Source organism: Physella acuta, unplaced genomic scaffold (genome assembly GCF_028476545.2).
Source record: "Physella acuta isolate Inbredline_101_S28 unplaced genomic scaffold, ASM2847654v3 ptg000566l, whole genome shotgun sequence".
Classification (NCBI taxonomy): domain Eukaryota; kingdom Metazoa; phylum Mollusca; class Gastropoda; family Physidae; genus Physella; species Physella acuta.
Window position 1 is genome coordinate 403,877 of NW_026732085.1, and position 18,226 is coordinate 422,102.

At 32.6% G+C, this 18,226-nt stretch overlaps 2 protein-coding genes across 4 annotated transcripts; one reads left to right on the top strand and one right to left on the bottom strand.

The window, feature by feature from the left end:
• Window positions 1–164: 164 nt before the first annotated feature.
• LOC131946619 (solute carrier family 35 member C2) lies at window positions 165–11,511 on the bottom strand. 3 transcript variants are annotated; one of them, XM_059307535.1, is made up of 11 exons: window positions 11,462–11,511; window positions 8,767–8,880; window positions 5,373–5,571; window positions 4,708–4,858; window positions 4,110–4,173; window positions 3,894–3,966; window positions 3,383–3,551; window positions 2,469–2,552; window positions 1,448–1,623; window positions 938–1,061; window positions 165–732 (listed from the first exon to the last, which is right to left on the bottom strand). In XM_059307535.1, exons 2-11 carry the CDS (start codon window positions 8,856–8,858, stop codon window positions 614–616), a joined length of 1,251 nt encoding a protein of 416 aa, XP_059163518.1. In that variant the 5' UTR covers window positions 8,859–8,880; window positions 11,462–11,511; the 3' UTR covers window positions 165–613. The 3 variants fall into 3 exon arrangements, with proteins under 3 accessions (XP_059163518.1, XP_059163519.1, XP_059163517.1); XM_059307536.1 differs by having other exon boundaries at window positions 8,767–8,864; window positions 11,331–11,494; XM_059307534.1 differs by having other exon boundaries at window positions 11,331–11,494.
• A 282-nt stretch (window positions 11,512–11,793) lies between these two features.
• On the top strand, window positions 11,794–17,749 carry LOC131946613 (uncharacterized). Its single transcript, XM_059307522.1, has 8 exons — window positions 11,794–11,909; window positions 14,402–14,536; window positions 14,857–14,940; window positions 15,214–15,343; window positions 15,751–15,940; window positions 16,199–16,247; window positions 16,364–16,566; window positions 17,264–17,749. The coding sequence occupies exons 1-8, from the start codon at window positions 11,811–11,813 to the stop codon at window positions 17,571–17,573; spliced, it is 1,200 nt and encodes a 399-aa protein (XP_059163505.1). The 5' UTR covers window positions 11,794–11,810; the 3' UTR covers window positions 17,574–17,749.
• Window positions 17,750–18,226: the final 477 nt, after the last annotated feature.

Sequence of the window (18,226 nt, forward strand, 5' to 3'; positions counted from 1 at the left end):
ACTTAGAAATCAGACACCTTACAGGGTGGAATAGACACAGTTATGTCCTTCATATTCAATCAGGGAATCGAACCTAAGACACTCAGGTTAACAATAATTTATGTAACAACGCTATCACACCACATTGACTTTTACCCTTCCATCATACAGCACAGACTCTACTGTTATAAACGCTGAGCATTTATTTATGAAAGAAACAATATATTTATAAGCATCAATAAACTGTATCATACTTGTATAATTACAGGAATGTATTTGTTATATAAAAAAAACACATAATTTTAAGAATTTCTTATAAATTTCAAACATCTGTACATTTTAACTGAGCAAGCAATGATCAGTGGAACACATCAAAAATTCATTTTTCTTCACATGTTAATCATGTAATTAAAAGTCCTACAAAAAATATAATTCCTATTTTGTTGTAAGTATAAATACAAAATACTTTTTAAAAGGTATAGTTATTGTGGCGGGAGAAAGTCTTAACACATTCAAAGAATTTTCTGGTTATTTTCAACAGAACAGTTTTAAAAACTAAAAGACAGCGCAAGAAGGAAAAATGTGCATAGAACATTAACTAAATATCACAAGGCCCACAACCATACATTTATTTCTATCTTCCTCTTCGAAAGAGTTCCATTTCATCGCTGTCAGATACATCAACTGCCTCCCCTCCTTTGGACAACATTTTCATAGACTCAACAGTAACAGTTTTTTCTTTTTCTTCTTTAGCTGCAGATTATGTAAAACATATAATTATAGACAGAAAGTGTACATAAGTTGATGTTTATTTATGTATTTAGTCTCTCAGTAGAATATTTCTGAACAGCTTTAACACTAACAACATACTATATTGAAATGCATAACTAAATCCAAAAACTTCAAAGGTATAACGGAAGATTTTAACAGGTAAGTATTGAAGGAATATATTACTCACAAACAACAGCCTTGCTGATGACATGGACTGTAATCCCTGCTACACAAACAACAAGACCAACACCATTCAACAGAGTTATCTTATCATGCGTGATGAGTATGGCCAAACCCAAAATACAAATTTCCTAAAAAAAATATAAAACATTTTTCTGTAATAACAATTGCAAGTATAATAAAAACATTCACCAACTTTTGAGTTGGAATTGTTTTATATGTAGCATAACTAAGCTTAAAGTAATATAACCTACTTCAGATGATGGAAAATTATTGAGTACCTTATAAACAAACATGGAATGTGAACTGTTAATGATAAATATTATTTTTGGTCTTCCACATTTAAACTTTTCTGTAACATTAAATTTAAAAAATTTCTTTTTTCTTTTTTAAGAGTTTGTCAAATAAAACACTATCACTGAATTTGTAGTAAAAGTTTAAAAACACTAGCCTTGAAATGTGCATGGAATTGTCCTGTCCTTACCTTAAAAATTCCAGAAATTGATAACGTCCCTACCTTAAAAATTCCAGAAATTGATAACGTGAGGCTTGAGGTGTGGGCCAGCAACAGGAACTCACTGAACTCCAGCATGAAGCCCAATGTGGCCCCCACCAACACATAACCAACTGTAGACAGCAACACTGTCCACTGTGTGAACCTGAAGTAGTGCTCACTCGTGGATATCACCTGTACTGAGGAAATATAGTTTCAATGGTCAGTGGATATCACCTGTACTGAGGAAATATAGTTTCAATGGTCAGTGGATATCACCTGTACTGAGGAAATATAGTTTCAATGGTCAGTGGATATCACCTGTACTGAGGAAATATAGTTTCAATGGTCAGTGGATATCACCTGTACTGAGGAAATACAGCTTCGATGGTCAATTATGGCCATGGATAATATGAATTAAAAAAAATGAAATGATATGTAAGGGTTACATATTTTTAATTATGGACATGACTAATACTGACATAACATTTAATTAAGGACTTGGCCTCTACTTATGTAAGGGTGAATTTTGACATAAGGGGTCATCCATAAATGACGTCAAGCTTTTTTTGACAATTTTTACCTCCCCCCCTCCGTTACAAAAAGCCAGACCCCCCCCCTAAAATGACGTCACACCTCAGCCTACAACCCCCCTCAAAATTGCAGTTGAAATTTTTTTTAAACATCGATATTTTTCCAAAATCTTGTCTGAACTCTGTCAAAATAGAGTATTTTAATTAATTCCTATTACAATTTATTAAAACAGTTTTCTAAAGCGCAAAATAACGTCTAAAATTTGTTTTCTTACATTGCTTTTTGATAATGCAAAAGTGTGACGTCGCACCATCTGAACCCCCCCCCCCCCCATCACACACCATCACAAAATTCCGGACCCCCCCTCCCCCCTACGAGTGTGACGTCATTTATGGACGACCCCTAACCTGCTTAAAATTTAAAAAATAACAACATAAAACTATGTTTTTATTTCTACAAAGAAATATTACTACTATTTTTTTAAATTAAAAATTGGGGTTTTGTCCCTTACATTCAATCCCAGCAGAGAGTGGTAACAAGGTTAGCATCATCCAAGGCTGTATATGATACATCATGTCAATAGGATTGTGAAGTCCTACACAATATTAAAACACAAAAAAAACATTAACTCTATATGTAGAACATCACAGAAATATCATTCTTTTAAAAAAGTGCTAGTTAACATACATATTACAATGTAAGAAGGATAAATTAAGTTGGAAATTAACATATACGAGCCGACCCGCGGCATATCATACGCCACTATTTAGTTGTTTTATTTTCTACTTTTCAGTAATTCATAATTTGTGAATTCGACAGCACCAATGCTGCCACTGAAAATATTTGCTTTAAATCACTATCAGTAGGCCGTTAAGAACAATACTACCCCCACCCTACTTTCCCCCAACCCCTACCCTACACCCCACCGTGAAAGCACCCTCCTCTTAGTTACCTCCCCTAAGTTTAAAATCATTTCAAACTAAATTATCTGCCCCTAATAGCTGTCACTAAACCTGGCTCTACGATTGTAATGTAAACAGAGCTCACCAGACCATGTAGGGGTGGGGTGGTAGGGAGCGCGCTTACACCTTGTTTTCTAGCGTCTCCCAGAAGAGAATTATATATATAGATATTACAATATAATAAGGAAAAATTAAGGTGATTTGCTGACTGCTTTAAATAAAATCATTTTAACAATTCCAACATCAGGTACTGCAGTTAAATATATTTTCATTCATGCCAGAATTCTGACATGGATTATTAGGATGGCTAAGAGCCTAACCAGCTTTAAAGAGTACCCAACAAAAATTGAAAAAAAAAAAATTGTCCAGCGACACAATTCCTTAGCATGTATAGCCCTGATAATTAAAGGTATTTTTAAAAATACAAAGTAAAGAAAAATGCCACATCCACCCTTGACCTCACCCATTTCATGTTTCTGAAGTAACACCTGGGCTAAAGTCCACCTGAGCCCAGATAACACAGAGGCTGTCATGACCAGTATAAAACCTTGCAGGTTAAACTGCGTAGAGTGATAGGTAAAGAGGAAGAGCCCGGTGAAGATGAGCAGGACAACAACCACCAAACTGAACCTCTGGGGAATTTGAAATAGAGTTGTTAATAACATCTTGTATGTTTGCATTGTTATGTTCAACTATTTTTATAAAGAACATTGGTTATAAAAAAAATTATCCAATTATTATGTTACATATTTTTAATGGGAAGTAGCTTGTGAATATAAAAAAAAACCAAAGTTGCTTATTTTCAACTATTTGTTAAAAAAAATGTTAACATGAAAAATGCATGTTAATATAAATATACCATACATTAGTTTTATAATTTAAAATTTTTAAATTACTTTTATGCCAAAAAAAAACTAAACTAAGATAACACAATAAATTAGACTATTGGTTTTTTAATATTTTATTGTACTTACAAACTTCTCAAGCCTAAAGACAAGAGAAAAAAATAAAATGAAGACCACTGCAGTTGACTTTGACATGGTGTATCTGAAGAAAGAAAAAACATAAGCCTTGTTATATTCAAAGACATCGTCAATTTCAATGGGTTCTAAAATAATTTAAAAAAAAAAACAGTGCATGGTATGAAAAAAAAAATCTTTTTTTTTTTAAGCAGAAGAAAATTTACCTACAGAGAAACTGAGATCATCTCAAAACTCCAGTTTGACAAACCAATATCAAGTGCTCCAACAGCACCTGTGGTTTAAGCAAATGAACTAAGTTAAATTTTACCTTTAATAGAGTTAGGAAAAAAATTCTTGCTGTATTGAAGAGTACTGTAAAAACCTTAATTTATAGCTAAGCAAATAATATCACTACAACATCTTAAAGTACAGTAAATTATTAGCAATATGTATAGGCAGTGGCAGACTTCCAGTGCAGATTTCAAAGAAAAATATGCCATTATAATTGGGGAAACAAAATGGGAAAAAAAATACAGATGATAAAAAATCAATCCACACCTTTGTAATATAATAAATGTAAAAAAAAGTTTCAATTTTATCTTAAGATTCAATTACATCTAAAAAAAAACTTTTTATAAAGTTAAATTATTTATACCATACTATTTAATATAATTAAACACAAAATACTTGTAAACTGTCTGAATTTTGAATGTATCTTAGATAACCAAGCCTGTCGTTTATATCATTAGCATAGCCCCTTAGTTATAATGAAATGACTATAATCATAATGACCAACTAAACACAAGGAGTAAACAAGCAAACAAACCAGCCAACGCCACTCGCTTCAGGTAGACTGGCCATGGCAAGACTATCCGGGGTTCTTTGGTTTTACATTCTAGAAACTGGCGAATGATAGTGGCCAACCAGAACTTAAATAACAAATGACACATGGTAATTGACAGTGCCAAGTGGCCATGCTGTGGATGAAAACAAAAAAAAAACAACAACATGAAAATGAAATTGAAAAATCCTACACCACACACAATCAAAAAGAGATATTACTAGAGAGTTTAAATGTTGACAAGATAGAATAGGGATAAAATATTTTTAACTTTCATTTTGGAATAAATCAATTAAATTATATATTTTCAGCCAGGCAATATCACATCATATATGACTACAGAAACAAACAAATGGACTTAAATACATCTGCAATGTAAATAAACGCTTAGGTCAGAAAGGATACATCTAGAAATGGCACACCCATGAGATGTAAATTCTGTTGTTTTTTTTTAATGCCGAATTTTAAGTATCAAAATTTAAAAACCATCAAAATAAAAAGGAAAAAATTTAATTTCCTTTTTTTTTCAAGATTGTAAAAACAAGGTAACCAACCATAAACAAATCAAAACTTGCAAGATTTTTCTCCTCTTGTTTTTCTTTCAAACCTACATATATATTTTCTATAAAAAGAAAAAAAATGTAACCAACCTTAAACATGTGCTGGTTGTAGAATGTAAGGCCTATGGAAAACACATAATAAAAACTGACTAAAGCTAGAGTCTTGGTGGCTGCAGCAAAAAACAATTTTGAGCAAATGGAGGCCTTGACCCTCTTCTCTTGCCTGATGACATCCTGCAGAAGGTGGTCGGGGGATGGCAGGAGGCTGTCCAATTTCTTATTGTTCCGCCTGGAGAATTTAGATAAGCTGAATGATTATTCAGAACTACTATGTTCTTTAGAGGGCAGTATGGAATAACAGTGATGATTTTATTTTATTTTAAGCCAGTATCACTCTCATGATTAAGGTTAGGATGATGACATCAAAACAAAAACTTTTGATTTAACCCTTAGGTGAACAGAAAACTAGTTTTTTTTTTAAATGACTAGTTACTCTTTGTTTTGTGAAAGTTAATACATAATATTTACTAAATAAAATGTTCTTTTTTAGTGTTAGCTTTTAAAAAAAGTAAAAAAAAAAAGTGCTCTTAAAAGATTTTATAGTTAATAAGGCATAATAATTCATGTATATTATATCATATTTTTAAGAGATAATGCAATTGGCTATTACATTGTCACAGAATCAGAGAAACATTATTTCATCTGCTTGGAGGGTAGCTAAGTTTAAGCAGCTAATAAGATATAAATCTTTAATAGAAGACAACATTGACATGTAACATTTAGACAGTATATTAAAAAAATTATTAAATCATCTAATGACAACATAATTAACTGGACAAAATACACCATATGAAAATAATCAGAAAATAAAAAGCTGCAAACATTCAAATTGTTTTCTAAGATTGCGTATTATTTTATTTTACTTCTCTGACACATCAAAGTTTTAAACTGTTAGCAGAAAAATGCTTAATATGTTAAATACCAATCTATGTTCCAAATAGACCCACTATATGAGTTAGCAGAACTTAATGGAAGATTTGTTTAAGTTTAAAATTAAGTATCCGTTAAAGTTTTAATTAGGTATCACAAACAGTATTATTTAGCAAATGTGTTAAATGGTATAAAATCAGAGAAGTTAAATTTTTATGTTTTTCTTGGTTAAATGAATTTAAAAAAAAAAAGAGAAATATGCTTAGCAATTTTTAAATTACATTTTCAAGCTCTGTGGTCTATACATGAATATACGTTATCAACATTATAACAGCAAAAACCAGGGGTGCCACTCATTTTTTAAGTGAATCCTGAAAATGAATCCCAAAATTTTACCAATCCTGAAACTAAAATTTGAAATTTTTGAAACCCTGAAACTTAATTCCGCGCGGAATTTCAAAATAAAATGGACTATTATTTCATTATTTTCTGAGACATTTGATTCATATTATGTTCAATTTACATTCCTTTAAAATGGATTTATTTTCTTTGTAACAAGCTTCAAATAAAATTTTATCTTTAAAGGATTGTGCTTACAATAAAATTAGTTTACAATGTTAGTCCCATCTCTAGGCCTACCCCATAATGTGCTATTGAACTTCCCTCTCTTCCCTCTCCCCCCCCCCCCCCCCCCCCCCAGCCAGCTTTTATAACATAACTATTTAATTTTTTAGAACTTCCTAGCTTGAGTTAAAGTGTGTAGTCAGCCAACTGTTAAGTAACAAATGTTTTGCTAACCTCTATGTCTTGTTATTGAATGATAAGCCCACTATATGCAGACCCTTAATAAGATTGTCACTGTATTAAAATACAGGGTTGACTTACTGTAGCTATTCAAGGCTTTAATTATTAGCAGCCACAACAAAAACCTTAAACCCTGTTTTGCCAATCAACCACCAATGGGGTCATCCATAAATGATGTCACGCTTTATTGACGATTTTTACCTCCCACCTCCCCTCGGTCACATATCGTCACAAAAAGCCAGACCCCGCCCTCTAAAATGACGTCACACCTCAGCCTACACCCCCCTCCCCTAAAAATTGCAGTCGAATGTTTCTTAAAATACGATATTTTTCCAAAAATCTTGCTTGACCTCTGTCAACATAAGAGTATTTTAATCAATTCTCAATTCCTATTACACTTTATTGAAACAATATTCTAAAACGCGAAATAACGGCTAAAATTCGTTTTCTAACATAGCTTTTGGTTAATGCAAAAGTGTGATGTCACACCATCTGAACCCCTCCCCCTCATGACAAAATTACGGACCCCCTTCCCCCTACGAGTGTGACGTCATTTATGAACGACCCCAATGCCCCCACCTTTGATATACATGATGACGTGAAGAAATATCGTGGAAGTTTTAAGTTCATGTCGCGGAATAACAGAATTAAGTTAATTTTAAAAATGATTTTAGAAGTAACTACGCTAGTAATACGTCAGAGATGTAGCCGCCCGACTAAGTGAAAAGCTGATTTTTTTTTACAAGCGGTTGTGAGGGGGCAGTGATAGCGGCTATTTTCTCAGACGCGGTACTTCAAGGTTTTTTAAACATTTCAATGACGTTTTACCAAAGTAAAAAAAAAAAAAATTAGATGTAGACCCTGCTAGATTGTGTAACTAAATTATAGCAGGCCTACATATTTTGTTTAATGATATAAAACGATGCAGTTCTAGTTTTTTTTCTTGAATCTAGAAGAAGTCCCTTATTAAAAAAATAACCACGTTAAAATTAAACAGCGCTTGTATTCGTAGAACTGCCTCGACCGAGAGACACGACTCAGACTGTGCTTGCGTGGTCTCGTGACGTAGGTCTTACGGTCAGCGCGACCTTGAAGAAGCGGGTAAGAGGTGGTAAAAAAGTGATGACATCACGTAAATAATGCGAGTTTTACCCCCAACCCATATGGTCATAAATAGCCAGACAACCACACCACGAATGACATCAAAAAGTTCCGTCTACAGCCTCACCCATCTGATACAGCCCATTTGTATTTGGTCCTTGGCGCACGCGTGAGATTGTTGCTGACGTCATTTACTATTCATTTTTTTCGGAAAAGGTCATTAGCGGGAGTGTTGACGATAAAAACGATTTTTACAATGCCAAAATTTTCAAGCTTAAAACGATCTAAATTTTTTTTTTAAACTGCAAACCCGGAAATTTTCAAACTCAAATCTTGCGAATCCGGAAAGGGAAAAAAATATGATTCTCGAATCCGGAAATCCGGGATATCCCGGAAAAGTGGCACCCCTGGCAAAAACTATACCAACCAACACCTTAGCTCTTGTGTGATCCAGTGCTCTTAAATAGTTTCCTCAATAGAAAGTATACAATAATTTAATGTAATTTCTACTGTTTGCAAAAGCCATAATTCGAAACCAACAGGGGAAAAAAAACCAGGATATTAAAATCATGCAAAAAATGCACAATTAATGACAAATTATCTTCCAGTATTTCATGCTTGCCATGCACTTTTGTGATGGAACTCTTACCCCATTGGAAACCTCCACAATTTTTTGCTCAAAATACTTTGAACATTTTTCCTGTTATAAAATTGTCTCCATGACTTTTTGCCAGCTGACATTATAGCCTACAGATGGAAAAAGCTGAAATAGAAAGTTTGCATTAAATTTTTTTTGCACCAGAATCAGAGCTGCAGATTCTCAGTCTGAGAGTCAGAGATAGCTTAAACGGTCTAAATGTGTAGGAGATATAGAGAATAGATCAATGTACCTCAACTAATCAATGGATTTTGTTGGAGACTATTAAAGGTTCATGGAATGTTGAGTCAAAAACAACATGTGTGCATACATTATTGTACAGCTATTTGCTTTGAACCAATGTATAGTTTCCAAAAATTGGAAAAGCTGAAATATGTATTTACTTACTAGTTATGTGGATTTTTTATACACTTTAATAATTTGTGTTTCCATTATCATAAAAAAATCATAGAGGGTCATATGAAATCTATTTCTTATTTTAAAATTGTTTAAAAGCTAATCTGATGTTGTAAAAATGTAGCTGTATATTTCTTACGAGCCGACCCGTGACATAGCATACGCCACTTTTTAGTTGTTTTATTTTCTACTGTCAGTAATTCATAATTTGTGAATTCGACAGTACCAACGCTGACACTGAAAATATTTCTTTAAAACACTATAAGTAGCTCGTTAAGGACATAACCCCCCCCCATCCCCCCCCCCCCCCCAGTTTAAAATCGTTTCAAACTAAATTATCTGCCCCTAATAGCCGTCACTAAACCCGATGGTAGGGAGCGCGTTTACAGCTTGTTTTCTAGCGTCTCCCAGAAGAGAATTATATATATATATATATATATATATATATATATATATATATATATATATATATATATATATATATATACTGTTATGGTAATTAGCGTCATGTCAGTTCTTTAATTCAGTTCTTGTCTTTAAAAAATGCAATTATGCATTGCTCTGCAGCTCTGTTAAGAAATATGACAATAATGGAAGATAAAGCATTGTGTTAAAAAAAACTAAAATGGTAGGAAGCTTGATTTTTATATAATGGCCATTCCTAAATTACAGTAGAAAAAGACATGAATTAATAAATAAGGATTATTTTAAAATTATCATATTGCTCTGATTAAAACAATAGCAATGTTGTTATAGAGATTTTAATAATAAAGCTTAATAAAATTTTGATACAGGCCTAGGCACTAAATAATACATAGAGGAATGGCCATTTATAAAAGATTAAAAACATTTATAATGAAAACAGAAATGTTAAAATGGTAAGCATATATACACTGGGTTAGTCAAGCCAAGCTGAACTTTATTAAACATATTATAACAACATACTGGGGTCGTAGATAAATAACATCACGTTTTTGATTATTTGTACCCAACTTCTCAAAAATGACATAATACCCCCAATGTAATGGTATTTTTTAACAATATTAATTTAACTGTGTCAAAATCAGATATATTCTTTACATTGATGAATTGTTATTATAGTTTACAAAAAGTTTAACAAAAATTTGATGTCAGGAATTTTTTTTTTTTTAATGGCAAAAGAGTGGCAACAAACTTTTTGATCAACCCTCTCCACCCCCCCCCCCCCCCCCCCCAAAATCACAAAAGTCAGAACCCCCACTTTTCCCCTAGAAATGTGATGCCATTTATGGACAACCCCTTTGAAAGAGAGAAAGAAATGTTGGTGAATAATCACATCACCACATAATAGTGCATTTGCCTACTTGATGATTTGAGCGTTAAAAGCTATCTAGGGAGGTTTTTTTTTTAAAGTTTAGTGTATTTTTATAGCATAGGTCTACTCTTATATTAATTATAGCTGACACAATACACAAGATGTCCCAATTATTATTTTGTAATTGTTAGGCCTATATAAAAAATACTACCCCCCCCCCTCCCCCTCATGATCTTGTTTCAACTCATCATCTCACAGAAGGAAGCAAATAATATTTCTAACAAGGATGATATAAATCAATTAGAAATTATTAGGTAGATTTAAAAATAATTCCAATCCTGGGGGAAATAATTATGTTTGAGAATGAGGACAGTGAGACAATCCTACTCATTCGATTATTTTCTTTAATACTAATAATAGATTCCTCTTTTAGAGATGTAGAAGATCTTATCTTTAATTTTTTAGGCCTAATTTTAGCCAGACTAGTAGTAAATCTAGGTCCTGACTAGCACTGCCTAGCGCCTGAGTCTAGAGAGTGTCTAGTCTAGCTACTAACTAGCTAGAGCTAGACTCAAGAGTAGAGATTTAGAATCTAATAGTAAATTAGATCAGAGATCTAGAACTAGACTTTTAAGACTAGATCTGCTAGATAGTGTAGTACTAGTAGATAGTGCTAGATCTAAATAGTGAAATGTAGAACTAGATCTAGACTCTCTAGACTAGGACTAGGGTCTAGTCTTAGGTCTGGCTAGACCTTAGAAGAAGTTCAGAAGTAGGTAGAGTTAGACTAAGAGTAGAGTGAGTCTCTAGATCTAGAAATCTAGGCTACTTTTTTATTATTCATTTGTAAATTTTGGTGACATACTTTTTAAATGAAACTTAACTTAAAATCATTGCACTTGGAGATTTTATTTATGTAAAGGAAATATAGATCTATAATCTGTTAGCATTATGTCCATATGTTTGACGTGGAGACATAGGTGTTAGTAAAATTACTTTAAGTTTCAGTCATTGCCATAAGCGACTGCTTACAGCGGATAACAAATTTGTTGGACGTGTTTCCTGCATTAATAAAGCGCAATTCATATGAAGCAGCTGCAGGAAATAAGGGTAATAAGATAGAGTTTTGTAAATTTGTAAGACTTTTAAATATGGATTGGACTACATTAGACCAAATTATCAGATAATAATTGTATATAAACGGTTAATAACTTTAATCAAAACATTGTTTTAAGCCTAAGCAAAACAGCTTTTAATTTTAAAGCCTGATTGAGCGCGTAGAAAGCGCAAAGTGTATGCACATCGCTGTAAAGTCGGAAGTTGGTAGTAGGCTTGGTAAAAAAATATGGCGAACGTAAACAACTGTATCACTGAAGCAAGAAAAGCAAATGAAGAAAGTGATAAAGAAGTAGAGCATGCTTTGGCACAGTTTCTGAAGTCTGATGTATGTCAATCACTTTTGTCATGCTTAATTGTATGCCCGCTTGATACGAATGAAATTATGTAATAAATAATAATAAAACCAAGTCAAGTTGAAGTTGCAAGTACTCAGTCAGTAGTCATCAGTAGTGACAGTAGACTCTGAGAGTCTGAGTTCAGTCAGACTGATTAATAAAAAATTAATAATTAGGCCTAATATATTAATTATTAATATTAGGGCCTAATTAATAAAAATAATATTATTGACAGATTAATATTATTAATAAATAAATAATAAAACAATTAAAACTTGATAGGCCCTGAGATTTGTCTAGCTCGGCCTAGGCTAGGGCTCGGCTAGGCTTCGACTAGTGTAGTAGTGGGTACCACCAAAGAGTTGAAATTTTTAAAATATTTGGTAGTGGTAAAAATATGGCTAGCCTCAACACTCGAATCAACAGTCATTTTAATTTGTCGGGTCATCTATAAATATTAAATAACATCCTACACCAATTGGAGATGGGGGGGGGGGGGGGGGGTATAATTTTGATGGGGGAGAGAATTCAGACAGTTCAGAGTTAGTCCAGATTGAATGGCGTTACACTAATGATGACTTTTGCATTCCTAAAAAGTTATGTTAGAAACTGAATTATTGCATGTTGTGTATTTTTGTAAATTGAAATTGATTAATATACTTAATGCTGACTGAGTTCAGTCAATTACATAGGAAGAAATAGTTGCTTAAACAAAAATTAAACAGCAGTTTTAGGAGGCTGTAGGCTGAGTTGTGATGTCATTTTAGATGGGTAGGGGGGGGGGGTGGGTCTGGCCTTTTGTTACTATGTGTGACGGAGGGGAGTGGGGTAGTAAACAAGTTATTAAAAAGTCTAGTGACAATTTAAGCGCAATTTCCTTATGTTATCTAAAAATAGCTCTGTCGTAGCGTAAAGCACACACGGGAACAAAGCCAGGTCACATGAATCCTCCTCCTTCGCCTGCGTTTCGCGCAGTTCGCTGCTAAGCCAGCCCGCGCAGTTCGCTGCTAGCCAGGTCACATATCCAGGTCACATGATTTACCCTCATTCTCCTTCGCCTTCCACTGCCGATTTTGCTATATAGTACTGTAATGTATTATGTATAATGTAATTTTTAAAAAAAAATTTTGTGACCGAAAAGGATATTTTTGAAAACTTTCTTTGGCAATATTGTTCTAAATTATGGCAGGAATCGATTGGTAAATGTTTCAAGTCGCTAAGTGGTCTGGTTGCCGAGATATGGGCAGAAAATCGGAATTTTTTTGAGGTTTTTTGGCTTTTCCGGGAAATCCAGGAAGGAATTCCGGGAATTTTTTTTGGCCCACAATCATCCTTGGAACTTGCTTAACATATTTGCTTTTGGAACTAGTCCTCGATATTGCTTCGTTGAGGAGGAGATACGACTTAAAGCTGCGGACATTCCCAGAAATGACAAGTTAATAAACGCAATTCTCCAGAATGGAAATTGCGCTAAAAAGTCATAGGAATCGTGATCTCATAGATGTATGAATTGGATGACCCCTAATTAATAGGTCAATTAGTTAATTATGAGATTATACATTTTAATTTCATAGGCTTATATGATTGTATTATGTATTGCAGCAGTAAAAAGTTATATTTTAAAAATTACATTTATCTTTTAATAAATTACTAATTAGTAGGCCTAATGTATGAGATTATACATTTCATATATTATATGACTCTGTTGCAGCATTTAAAAAAAATTACATTTATCTTTTAATAAGTAGATACTGCTATTTAAAAAACCTTATATACTTATTGAAATGTAGCAATAAAAATAAATCACAGATGTAATTGACCATGAAAGATATTGTTGCTGCATGCTTTCCCTTGAAATAATAAGGTAGTAATGATATTAATGGTAGAGGACTGTGTTGTCAGAAGCTCTGCTTTAATGAGATTATTTACTATTTAAGTCTCTTCAAACCCAGATTACAGGGATTTATTGAAACTTTTTTAATATACAGTGTAAAAGACACTTATAGTAAAATGTTTAATATTAACAGCACTTGGCTTAACATTTAAAGGGAATTTTTTCACAACAGAAGTTATAAATTGACCTAATTACTAATTTGTTTTGACACTTTATCTAATCAGTCTCATCTTAATGATACTTAAAAACATTTTAAAAATGTCTTTATTTTGTTTTGGTTATAATATAGCAACAAAAAGATCCTAATTGTTTTACTTTTTACCAAACACTATTTACTTATCTCTCATTGAATACAAAATGTACAAAAAATAGTGTTTGCATTTTTCAAAATTCAAATGTTTAATTAATGCAGCAAAACAATTATTCAGAGCATTACTGAAGATCACAAGTAAATTAAACTCATTGTCAGTTGCTGATTAATACCAATTCATTGTATCAAATTTCATTAGGGATTTTTCTTCTTATATTAACTAAAAATGTGTGGCTTTTTTCATAGTAAACTAAAAAATTGTTGTTTTTCATTTTCAGTATGAAAATTGTATGATGTGTACTGGATTTTATGGTGGCAACTTTGGACAGCCAGTTTGCAGTACATGTCATCTCTTTTTGTTTTCGTCTCAGCTGAAAGAGGAGGGGGATGATGGAGACAGAGTCTATAATCAGGTAAACACAAGCGGGGCATGGGCTATTTAGTGTTTACATCATATTGCATTTGTTTCAAATAAACTTTTTAAATGGATATTGTTTTTTAATTATAATAAACTTTTTATGTTCACATTCTTAGCTTTCTTTTGAAAAAAAAACCGAATACAATTGAAATTGTTAGTAAAAGAATAATGAATATCGCAGCTAATTAACTTTTAATTAATTTAAAAATGGAACTTTATATATGTATAAAAAAATTAATGTATATAAAACATGAGGGCTAAAGATGTAAGCATCTTGTTCATATAGTTAGTAAACAGATACAATATTTCATGTAGAAAGTTGATTCTGATGACTCTGGAACAGAAGAGCCAGGAGTGGAGACAGATTTTTATGCTAGTCGAGATATTCAGGAGAGAGAGGTTTGACTCATTACATTTTTTTAATCATAAAAATTCTTGTAGTTTTAGTTGGTGAGACAGCAAAAAATCTTCTAAAAATGTATTATAGTTATAGTTTATTATTGTCTTTTTTTTTCAGTTTTAAATTTTATGTTTTGTTTTAGTAGTTTAGTATAGTTAAAGAAACTGGTTCCATTTGTCAACTACGATTCTTTGTTGTAAATTTTTTTTTTAAATTAATGACATTATGAAATGAAATTATTTGTTTACATTCATTTATTACTTAATATTCAGGTTTATCACCAAGCTAAGAGGCCAGCCCGACATAAACCTGATAAATTAACTGAAAGAATAAATGCTTTGACTTCACCCCGAGAAATTGACCGCATCCCTGCTGGGTTGATTGACTCACTACCACCTGAAGGTAAAATCTAGATTTACTTGTAGTCATTTTGCCCCTTTTTGGTTATTTTGAGTTCTTCATTCTTAAAGCGTTATTAATGTGGATTTAATTGTTGAAATATATTTTGAAAAACTGAAAAATAGTTATCTTGTTATAGCTTTTTTGATAAGCCTAAAAACACAATTCTAGAATAAACCAAAAAAATCTAAAATAAAATCTGCTTATTAAAGGATTACTTTAAAAAGATATTTTAAGTAATTTATGCAGATATAAAATCTGGATGAAATCTCTTTTCAGTTTTGTTGCTTGTGTTTAAAAATCTGGAAGAAATCTCTTTTCAGTTTTGTTGCTTGTGTTTAAAATCTGGATGAAATCTCTTTTCAGTTTTGTTACTTGTGTTTAAAAATCTGGATGAAATCTCTTTTCAGTTTTGTTGCTTGTGTTTAAAAATCTGGATGACATATCGCTCTGGGTGGCTGGCAATGTCTGCACCAGGTGGAGACAGATACTGGACGGGGAAATTTCCCAGTCAAAATGGAAACACTTCATTCAGCTCCGCTGGCCATTGTTTCAACTCCAGTACAAAGTTCGCTGCTGGAAAACAATTTACAGCCAGTTGTAAGTATTATAATTTTGTGCTTTCTACTCACTGGTTTGTGTAGCCTCATTTACCCCCTTTCCTGGTCTAGATTTCCTCATTCTATTCAGTGTTTAACACAATCATATTTGATATTTAATCTCATCGTTTGTGATTACATAATTTTTCTCAGTGTTTTATTAATGACTTTTGTACTACTCTTTTTCTTCAGCATGTTATTTTTATTATTTGGGTTAAAAACAAAGTATGTTTAAGTTGCTTATCTTTCTTTTGTCCAGGCTGCTGAGCTCCCCATGTCGATATTGTTTAGAGAGTATGATGCTGCAGGTAAATAGACAACTAACACTACAGTTTTTAAAAGTCTTTTTGTCCAGCTCTGTTACATGTTGGCATTTCTATGCTTACATTTCTGATGTAGTTTTATCTTTCGTCTTTGTTTATAGAGCACTCCACCCATAGAAGAAAACTCCTGGAGGCATCGTAGACTACGCAGTGAGTTAAAGACTTTAAAAACTGATCCGCCTGAGGGCATTCAAGCTACGCCTTTAGATCGTCATTGTTGTCACTGGCAAGCCTCTATAACAGGTCCTCAGGGTAGTCCCTATGAAGGAGGATTGTTTCTTTTGTATCTTCAAATTCCACAAAGGTTGGTATTTTACTCATTTGTTTAAATATGATATAATTTAAATTGAAGGGGTAAAATTTATCATAAGTTCCTGTAAAACAGATTGTGACTCAAGAATATTGGCCCTTAATAAAGGAAAACAACTTGCTGTGTTGTTTTTTTTTAAAAGGGAAGGAACTTCCAATGGTTTTTATTAAGGGAAGCAACTGTCAGGGATGTGACCAGACCAGGAAAAAAATTAGGAAATTTTCTTCGGACAAGAACTCAATATGTTTTATCTATTTTTTATCGCAGTTAAAACAGTCTCACGCCATTACTGTTCTAATTAATCATTTAATATAGCTAATATTATAAATAAAAGTAGTTTATGTTACTCTAAAATAACTTTGAAAGTCATGTCTATTTGCAATTTAATGTTTACCTTAAAACAACTTTTAAAAAAAATTCTTCATTCAAATACAAATATATGGAATGCGCAAGTTGGTCGTTTCCGTAGAGGTCATTTGTGTTTTTTTTCCTAATTTTTAAAACTTCGGCAAAAATCGAAGATCAGCAGGAAAATTCGTCAAAAATGAAATCAGCGGAGGAAAATTGCAGCTGAAGCGGAAAAATCGGATTTCTGCTAAAATTCGGAAAAGTCACATCCCTGAACTGTGTAATCTGAAAGAATAAACTCTTGGTGTGTTGATTTTCATTCTTTTATATCATTCTCCCTCAGCTATCCCATGAGACCACCCAAAGTCAGGTTCATCACCAAAATTTTCCACCCAAACATTTCTCGTCACGGAGATGTGGGCCTAGACTCCATCCATCACAACTGGAGCCTAGCTCTGACCATCTCCAAAGTGTTAATCAGCATTCAGTCACTTCTCACAGACCCGTATTGCAATATCTGCATGGAACCAGCCATAGGGAGGCTTTTCAAACACAACAGAAACCAGTTTGACAGAATGGCCAGGCTCTGTACGTGGAAATTTGCAATGCATGACTACGTCATGGCCTTTCCAATAGACCCAAACAGTGTTTAAGTTATTGTTCCTATTTGAAAAATTCGAAATAGGGAGTATTGTTTTAAAATGGGGACTGATTTAACATGTGATTTATTAAATTAATTAAAACATGGCACCATACGTGTAAAGCTATTTTAAAAACTTTTAAAAACAAAATATTTCTTGAATGCAAATAAAATGTGTCAACATCTTTTTTTGTGATTTTATTGCTTAAACTAACTTAATAACGTGGGGACCAGAAGCTGAACTAATTATATTGCATATTGTTAGACAGAGTAAAAAAATTAATGTTTTATTCTTCCGAACAATTTCTTTTTGAAAAGATAATATTGTTTATGCACTATGTCCATAAAAGTGAGTAGGTTTTGCTTTACACGTAAACTATTTTCTTCCATCTTTGCATACAATTTTTAAAGAAATAACCAGAACATAAAATAAATTATTGATAAAATGAACGCTTGTTGATCAAAATATTATTAAATTTACATCTCCTTTTTTTTCTGATTAAGCATTGAGTTCTTATTATAAGATGCTGATCTAAAAAATATGTCTGCTCATATAAAAACTTTAAGCCAGCAATTAAGTGAAGACAAAGCTGAAGAGGAAAATATTTACTTTTGTTTAGCCCATGTGGTACCAAATGCAGTCATGAAGTTTGGGTAAATAACTAA